The sequence below is a fragment of the Corvus kubaryi genome, unplaced genomic scaffold (assembly GCF_017639235.1).
Source record: "Corvus kubaryi isolate FWS band 111438036 unplaced genomic scaffold, C.kubaryi_AGA036_p1.0 37103, whole genome shotgun sequence".
NCBI classification, from domain to species: Eukaryota; Metazoa; Chordata; class Aves; order Passeriformes; family Corvidae; genus Corvus; species Corvus kubaryi.
This window is the reverse complement of record NW_024581029.1, coordinates 272,094-281,436: the sequence shown is the minus strand read 5'-3', so window position 1 is coordinate 281,436 and position 9,343 is coordinate 272,094. Positions and strand designations below refer to the sequence as shown.

The 9,343-nt window shown below is 44.9% G+C and overlaps 1 protein-coding gene across 4 annotated transcripts in view; it reads right to left on the bottom strand.

Moving 5' to 3' along the window:
• The window catches only part of RTN4 (reticulon 4), a 40,833-nt gene that overhangs the window by 17,565 nt on the left and 13,925 nt on the right, over positions 1 to 9,343 (bottom strand). Inside the window, exons 2-3 of one of the 4 annotated variants that reach the window (XM_042021058.1) lie at positions 9,279 to 9,335; positions 6,033 to 8,474 (exon numbers count right to left, since the gene is read on the bottom strand). The exons of 1 other annotated variant lie outside the window; for it this stretch is intronic. In XM_042021058.1, the coding sequence (XP_041876992.1) occupies positions 6,033 to 8,474; positions 9,279 to 9,335 (2,499 nt within the window). The remainder of the gene's footprint in view (positions 1 to 6,032; positions 8,475 to 9,278; positions 9,336 to 9,343) is intronic. 2 more of the 4 variants (XM_042021059.1, XM_042021060.1) reach the window with 2 other exon arrangements.

Below are 9,343 nucleotides of genomic sequence, written 5' to 3'. Positions count from 1 at the left end.
CGGAGCCGCCGGCACGGAGCCGCTGGCACGGCGGGAGCGGCTCCTGCCGGCCCCGGGGGAGGGAGCGGCTCCTCCCGGCACGGCGGCCCCGCTGCACGGACGGCAGCGAGGGCTCGCGGAGCCCGGCCGCGCTAAGCGGCTTTTCGCGGCCCGGCTCAAAGTAGTCACCAGACGAGCTTTAAATAGATTGCTTTTCAAACAGAGGTTCAAAGGCGTTTACAAAGCTCCCAGATGTATGGCTTCCCCTCGGGTTTCTGTAAACTAATGTCTGGCTGCTGGAGGACTAACAGCGACATCTTTGTAACACCTCTCCCTTCACAGCAAGCAGCGTGAAGGGAAACAGAAAAGGACCCTTTCTGTGCCTGGAACAAAAGCAGAGGCTCATGAAGAACACGATTAATCCTTTTGCTGGTATCTTTAGTCCTCAGGAGCTGCTCAGCCGTATTTATTCCTCTTAAGGAAGCCCGCAGAAAAAGTTACTCAGCCCTTTACCCAATTCCTACCAGCAAACACCTTCCCCTTTTTTATTTTACATCAGCATTCTCTGTCAGCAGCTGCTGACCTGACAATTAACTGTTCCCTTCATTTAAATAAAAACCGGAACCTGACAGTTTACAGTACCAGCATATAGAAGGTAACATATAGAAAGTATTGCACAAACAGGAGAGGAGGTGAACTACAACTCCAAATCTGAAAGAGAAGAGCTGTGGGAATCACGTTGTCACTTTGTTTCAAACCCTGCTGGAAAAACCACCATTTCTTTCCCAGTTTGGAGTCTCTTAAGATCTGGGGCTGACAACAAAAAGCTAAAATCTTCCCAGGACTGCTCCAAAGCCTCTTAAAAATCTAATACACCATTTTCTAAAGAACTAGAAAAGGGCATTCCCACATTTCCACAAAAATACAGCAGACCAGGAGGGCTAGAGATCCAGATTCAGACCTTAAATAGACAGTTTCTCTTCTCATTAGAACAATCTTACACTGAGAAAGATTACTACAAAGATACCCAAAAGCCCTGGGTTTGACTTCAACTGCTACATAAATTTAAGGCCTCCTTTACCAGTTACATCTCTTTTTAACTTAGACAAAGACATGCATTTCAGTTCCAATTTCAACAGGTAAATCCAAACTAGGAGGGAAGTAGGGAGTGTATATTCAAACATCAAAGTGCAAGCAAATGTGAAAAGTTGCACTGTACCAAAAAAAAAGTACAAAATACATCTGAGAATCTGCTTCTGTCTTCAAGCTGAACTGGAAACCACCAAAACCTGAGTCTCTCTCCATATTTGCAATGCCACTATATTTGCCAAAAAACATCATGCTTTCAAAGGTCTTTCCACTAATTATCTAATTTCTAAAGATACCCAATTAAAGCCTCTTCATTTCGTATTTATATTCTTTGTATCTTATACTTAAAATAGTGCATTTATGCAGCTTTCTCTAACCAGAGGGTTTGTTGTGGCCACAGCAGAGAGGCTGCACCACCTGTCCTGTTCCTCTCATCCCCAGGATGCCCTCACTGCCCCCCAGACCCTCCTCTTTACTCTTTGCATACTCAGTGTTCACTCTCACCACTCCATGCAAACACACCCGTAATGAAATCCATCTCCCCTTTCCAGCAAGAGGGAACACTCTGCACATAAACCAGGCACCAGCGCTGCCAAACCTCTGGAGAAGCTCTGTTTTCAGCAGGGATATTGCACACCTGCCTCTACAGCACGTCTGAATACCAAGTCCAGAGGAGGTGGCATTATCAGGTCCCCCAGACAAGTCAGACACAATCAGTTCTGGACATGTGTCACGGAACGCCCCAGGCTCCAAGGAGCTGCTGCCTGGCAGGGCGAGGGCTTTACTCAGTCCCTACTCACACCATAAATCACCCTGAGCAGGGGCACTGAGAACAGCACTTTTGCACTGCACTTCCTTCTTCTCTCCCTCAGTGCTGGTGCCTATCTGTGCTCCTGGCAAAGTTGGAAACTTAGCCCAAATGCTCCATTTTCTCCCTAATTCTGCCACTCTGAAGGAACATCCCTCAGGCTTTGCTCTTTTAGCAGCCTCAGCTACACAACAAGTCTTTGCCTCTCAACAGGGGTCACAAGAGCTCTAATGAAACACAGCAGGTCTGTGTCTTTCCTTCAGAAAATTTTCACTCATTGGGTTTGGTTTTTTCCTCATTCCTCCTACTCCTCTCCAAATTCTCTGCCCTCTGGTACTCTCCAATTATTATTATTTACCTGCTAGCATAAAAGATGACCTGAACAAGCAAAGAATCTAGGAATACAATGAGATGAAATTAAATCAAGATATTTTATGTTGAATTAAATGGCATTTAACCAATCTGCTTCTGAAAGAAACTCCAGAGACATTCCAAGGCATTTTTTCTCCAGTGAAAAACAACAAACAGAACCAAACACCTCCCATCTGCTGAGTGGCTCCACTTAACTCACTACGAACACAGAAAATAACAGAAATTCCCCAAATGGGTACAGCTGGTATCAGGCAGAACATCTAATGCCCTTTAAGCTTCACACAACTGCAATGACCTGGTTTGTGTTACAGCATCACAGGAAGTATTTGATTTCTGCCCCCATGTTGCAGAGGGAAAAAGGAAAGACTCAGCATTAGTACAACCCTCTCAAAGCACATTTCCCACCTGGGCTTCACCTTTGTGTTTGCCCCCTCAAGAAAATCCAGGAAATGTACAAATTAGTAATTAGCTGCATTTCTGAGTGCCTGTAATGAAAGCAAATAAACCAGTTAGATTTAACCTGAAAGGAATGTCTACAGAGCCATGAAACAAGGGTGTTCTGGGAAACTGAGTGTCTTGATGGCAAAGATCTCAACATTATTTCCAAATATTATTGTAATGCTCAACATGGACACACAGAGATTTAAACTGCCAATTTCCATTCTAGTTCATAACTTTGTAGTGGTCAGAGGTTTTGAGTCTATAATTCAATAATATCAATAATGTAAAAACCTCCACATCCTGTCAATCAAAGCCAGGTTTGTGGAAAGCACGGGTTTGGGGAGGATTAATGATCTGTATGAGAAAAGATAGACTGTGCAACAGAAGGGCTGAGAGATGTAATGTGTATATTTAGCTTTCACCTCTCAGACTCATTTCAGGAGTTGGCAATTTCTCCAAACCTGGGATGGATCCCTTCCCGTCCAGCAGGAGCTGAGGTTCCACCTCGGTGACAAACGCTAGATGGCATTAAAGCCCTGTCACACAGACTGGCCCTAATCCATGGCTCCCCAGTGCCCGCTGCACTGGCCTGGTGCTCACACCTCCGTCAGGAGCTGGGGCAGCAGCACCTGAACCCACAGAAGCTGCCCTCTGAGGTCACATCTTACCAGGCAGTGCATTGATGGAGCTCAGGAATGCGTATTTTGAGGTCTGGTGAGGGTGACAGAAGCAAGGCTATTTGCTCAAAGCCAAATACAGCACCTACTGAGAAATACAAATTTGAAAAAAACCCCCCACAGTATTCAAGACATCAGAAATTGCTGGTATTGCAGGGAGGTGTTTGCCCTTGAAATGGTTCCAATTGTTACAAGGAGAGGGGTTTCTGTATAACTACCTACAGTTCTGAATTTGTTTGGGTTTGGGGTTTTTTGGTTTTCTGTTTCTTAAATCTATCCAGGTTACCCAAAGGTGTGCCAGGCACCATTTAACAAACCTCCTTCTACCCAGGAGGCCCTTCAGAGCTTTACATTTGCTTCAGAGAAGTGGGGAAGTTTAAAAAGTGTCTGCAGCCTTTTTAGAATCCCTGTTAGCTCCCCACAGCCCACTGGGGCTGTGGGAAGTTACAACATACTGGCATTTAGGTTAGCTTCCAAAAAATAGCACTGTTAAGTAAGCATTCCACAACTTTGGATTTAAGCGCACCAGTAAGGCAGCTCAGATTAAAGCTTTAACAAGCATCAGTCACACCATCACACCAGCTGAATTCCACAAGTCTTAAGACACAGTAAAATCTATTTCAGTTCCACTGATGGGTAGGAAAAAAACCCCAAAGAACAAAGGTAGACTCAGAAGGCCAAACACATGCACAAATGCACTTGGCCCTGTGATGAACAATCCCTCCTTGTTAGTTCCTCAACGATTCTCTGAAATTGTGCCTAAGCAGTGTGGTATTTAAAGCAGACAACTGATGTTGTTTGTGGCTTGTCTCAGAAGTCCAGTTCTGTATTTTGCAACACAGCAGAGTGTGGAGAAAAATCCAGAAAAAAAGGCCCATTTTTGAGTTGGTATTCTCATCTGTTTAGCTTTAAGCAAATATTCCTCTGGAGTAAAGCAAAAAACTTTCTTCCCAAACAACACAGCATGTCAAAAATGAAAGCTGCAGCTGCTTTCCAGAGTGAACACAACACTGAGAGGCTGCAGCTCCCCAGCCCAGCTCACTGGACAGATCTGGGCCCTGTCCCTGCACTGGGCCATGGATGGGAGAGCGATGACACTGTTCAACTTTCTCCTCTCTGCTCTGGCAGCTGGGTCTCTGCAGCTTCTGGGGCAGCTTCCCACGGATGGAAGAGCAGCAGCTGTGTCCTCCTCAGACCCACAGTGAGGGGCTGCCTTCCCCAGGCAAGGACTTGCTACCCCCAGCCTACTACACACATGCAATGATTAAAGACTCTCTGCAAAGGTCTCCCTTTAAAAGGACTAACAAAAGCTCTTCTATTAAGTGCAGCATTTTGCTTTGTTTTTTTTTTTTTTGAGTAGTCTGAGCTCTAAGCAATTAACCCCTTGACATGAAGTCCAAGATACACAGCAGCTGCTCTCTAGACAGTACTATCTGCTGGAAGCCTGGGGAGCCTTCACAGAACACACAGACACACACGGAGTTTTAGCAGTGCAGGTTATCACTGAAATTTTGCCCCAAGGGAAAAGCAAAACTCTCTCCTTTCTGCCTTACCTATACATATACAGGAGGTGAGACAGGAGAAATGGCAAAGGTAAACATAAGAAATACATCTTCTGCCTTATTTCCCAAACCTATTTCAATTGCACCAACACTGATGTTCACTTCAACATACACTTGCTATTCTCTTCCAACTCAGGGTATAATTCTATTTTATGAACTGTAGGCTGCAGCTACTGCATAAATACAGTACTGCTGCTGAGTCAAACTAACTCCTGGTTTTCTATTTAGAGCACTGTGCTTTCTGCAGTAGCTGTCTTTTTTGGTGTGAATGCTTCTGGTCAAAGCTTAAATAGCAGCAGAGTGCTGCGATATCAAAAAGCAAAGTACTCCTAGAGTCTACAAAAAGCTGGAATTTCATGAGGTGATCATTTTACAGAAAAGAATACAACTTCCTTCTACTGTAACTACACATTACTCTAAGAAAAATTAGGGTTACACTGAAGTGCAAGCCCCACCTGAAAAGAGAAACAGAAATGAGTACCTGTGCTGTGTGCATAAACCAATTTTAGTGTTCACAGAACACTCAACTTCTTAACAACCACTTTTCTAGAAACCTGCATACTAAGCTCCCTCATGTTCACCACTTGTTTTAAACCACTGGCCTTGATCTAATGCACGCCGGAGATGCACAGGCTCTTGTACAGATTGCAGGCACATATAGGAGCAGCAGGAGTATTTTCCTGAGTTTTACAATCTGATGTCTGAAATGCTGATGAGAAGGAAGAAATGCCTCTTCAAATCATGTGCACACAGCAAACAGTATCCCACATCCAGAGTTTGGGAGGCCACCCAATGCCCAGCCTGTGGACAACCATGGGAGGGCCTGCAGTGAGCAGACACTCATTTCTGCGTCGACAGACCACAAGCAGCAGAGCTGGAGGAGAAACCTGGAGATGCTGAGTCCATCCCTGATAAACAGAAAAAAGGCACTAAAGCAATCAGAATATGAAAAAGGTCCAAGTGCAGGCACTGACATTTTCTTTTACCCTCGGCCTACAGAGAAGTTTACAGAAAGTGATTTAAAAAGACTAAGTTGTGACATGCTTAAGTTTAGCTAAAGAATTATGCAGATTAGCAAACTGCAAGACAGCATACACAGATTACCTGAAGACTTATTCAGCTTTGCTGAAAATACAGCAGTAGGTTTTTTCTTTTCTTTAACAGAAGCAGCTTCTTTCTCAGCTTCCTTCTCAAAAGCTCCTGGTTTTACTACACTGACTATCTCTTTTTCAGCAGATAGAGGTGAGGTATCTGTGGCTGGTAAGCACGTGGTGGATACTTCAGGCACTTCTTTGTCCACAGCCTCCAACGACTTTTTCAAGGCATTGGTATCTTCCTCAGCTTTTACTTCTACATTCTTCACAGACAGATCACAGGGCAGCTCTGGGCAAGGCAACTGCCTCTTCTCACCCTGGATCACCTTACTGATGTCTTCACCTTCATCTTTGTGCATTATTTCTCTGTCAGTGACTTCTGTCACAAATTCAGGAGCAGTTTTAGGATGACCTAACATCACGAAGTCTTCTTCCACTGAGCCTGGGGAAGACTCCATGGGTGAGAGAGCTTTGTCATCTCCTGTTTTTGGTTCCATAGCAACAGATTCATCAGCTGAATAAGCCAAAGCATCCAGCTCTTCCATTTGAAGAGGAATCTTCTCTGCCTTGGCTGTTTTTGCAGGTATTGGCTCAGATGGTGGAGCAGCAACAATTTTGGAAGAGTCCAGCTCGGGTTGGAATGACTCCAGATAAGGCTTGCCCGTGGCAGCTACTGAATCCACCAGTCCTTCCTCATGTTCTTCATCAGTTGGAATACTCTCAGTGGATTTACTTTTTAAGAGGAGAGATGGATCTTCACTCGCTTCCTCAGCAAAGTCAGATATCATCTGGCTATTAAACAGGCCAGCTTTTCCAAACTGTGGAGACATTTTTCCATCTAGTTCCTTGTGTTCAGGTACATCCTGAGAAATGCTTTCTGTTACCGGTGTCTTTGAATACTCTACGAAGGATGGAGAAGGAGATTCACCAGACACCTTTGTTCCCTTAATTAAGTCACACGCAATAGATATATAAGGAGTCTCCAGATCTTCAGGAGTGGTGCTACTCTCCCCATCAGGTTGTTTAAATGCCAGTGTCTCCTTTGCTTCCTGGGTCTGTGTCAGCGGTACATTCACTGCCTCTTGGTATACAGGAGGTTTTTCAGCCTCTTTTACATTCTCACACTTGGCAGTGGGAATAAACGTTTCTAGTGGGGAAGCTTCCAGCTGCACAGCAGATGCTTCTGCCCCAGCAGTCCCAGTGCTTAGCGGGGCTTCCATAACAATATCCGGCAATATCGGCGACGGAGCAGCTTCCGAGCCTTCGAAGGAGGGGCAGATTTGCGCCGTGGGTTTCAGAGTCTCCTGCGCCGCCTCGGAGGTTTGCACTAAATCAATCTTGGTTTCATAAGCCAGTTTTGTGCAGGCTGCATCGTGCATCTCGTACGCCTCCTGCACCAGGTCAGGAGTGAGACCCTCGGGCATGCTTGTGGCGCTGTCGGGCAGCACTGGTGGGACCCCCTGTGCTTTAGGGGACTCAGCTCCCTGCCCTTCCTGCCCAACTGCTCCAGTACCAAAATTACCTTGTTCTGGGCCTGTCTGAGCTTTCAGTTCTGCAATCTTTTTCTCATCGTCAGTTCTATTTTCTGAAGTGCCTTCCTCTAGTGGAGAAAGAGATTTGCCTTTGTTACCACCTGGACTTGGAGAGGAGTCAAATTTAGTACAAGTGATGTAAGTCTGCGAAGGTTCTTTTACAGCTTCTGGGGTGCTTGGGAAAGAGGGATCTTCAGCGCTGCCTTCACTCTCTCTTTCGTAATCCTTCTGCACATTCAGCATACCCACACCATATTTCTCATCCAAACTGTTCTCCAGCTTGGCATCGATCTTACTTCCAACATCCTCTCTCATGCTGCTCAATCCATGACTAGCACCTTTGACTTCCCATACTGGCTCGAATGGTTTGAAGTCTGCATATTCTTCCCTTCTAAGAGGATCTTCTTTCACCACCCCTTTTTCACCATGATCACCATCTCCTCCGTACTTGTCTTTGTTATCGAAGAGATCTTCCTCATTCCTCTCAAACAAATCTTGGGGAGATTCTGGAGACATTTTCAGCTGCTCTGCAGGCATTTTCTCCAGGTTAGGTAATTCTTTAGGGCCCTCTAGCTGTGTATTTTCTTTAGCTGGAGACAAAATGGCTGCTTCTTCTTTAGCAAATGGGGGTTGCGAGTATTTCGTCTCTGAAACGTCTTTGTCACTTCCCTCTGCAAGAAAGGGGTTTCTGGAATTTTTCATAGGTTCTTTATAAACCTCCCCGGAGCTCTCTTTGTAAGTGCCTCTTGCAGGAAATCCATCTGAGAGGGTACCAAAGGCTGTGTGCTCTTTAAAGGGATCGGCTGAGAGAGGAGAGAAGGAGGGAAGAGAAGGAGCAGGATCAAGCGGGACTGCAGTAAAATCCTCTTGACCAAGCGACTTAGTGCTACCTGGCTGCTCCTGCAAGTCCATAACTTTTTCTGTGACCGTGGACAGAAAGGAAAATTAGAGAATGCAAGTGCTCTCAAAGTCAATGCAAACTTTCAACAGGTTCACGTGATTTTAGCGACTAAAAGGCTCTTCCAAGTACTAGCATGGATACTATAAGCCATTAATACACAGTATCACTTAAAGCTATTCTATTTCTCTGCTAGGAGAGAAGTGAGCAAGAGGCTCAAGAAGCAGCAACTTTATGCAGTGCAAAGGTCTCAGTAAAGTTGAAGATGCCAGACAAGTACAGGGGGCAATATTAACAAAGCCAGAACAGGAGGGTGGCAAGGGGAGACAGAGAGAGGGGATGTGTGGATGCTTGGGTACAAACATATTGCACAAATGTGTGCCAAAGCCTTTTTTGGGCACCTTTTTTAAAATGGGAATTTGTGGATGGTGTACCTAATAAAAACCACTAACTCAATACCTCGGGTGCAAATTTTACTTCTTTAAAATACTGCAGAAAGTTACTATAGATTAAATCTTTCTGCTCAAACAGCAAAGCAACTATGCTCTGATGTGTTAACCTGTTAACAGTATCAACTTCTCTCCTACATCAAGGGTCCAAGAATTCACAGATGGCTATATCTTGTTTATGAAACAGTTTACCACATAAACAAATGAATGCATATTAAAATCTGGAATAGATCAACTGAAAAGTCAAAACTGAAAAATGTGACAGAGGCTATTCTTGGACCCATGCTGACTTTTAGTAGAGGCAGACTAATGGGAAAGGGTTAATGAGATCAGAAAGGCAGGAGGTACTCAGACAAAGGGGAGCAGAAAGAACTTGCCTGCAGAGGAGTGCATCAGAGGCGTAGATGTAGCAGGAAGAGCAAAAAGGGTCTCATCTGAAAAA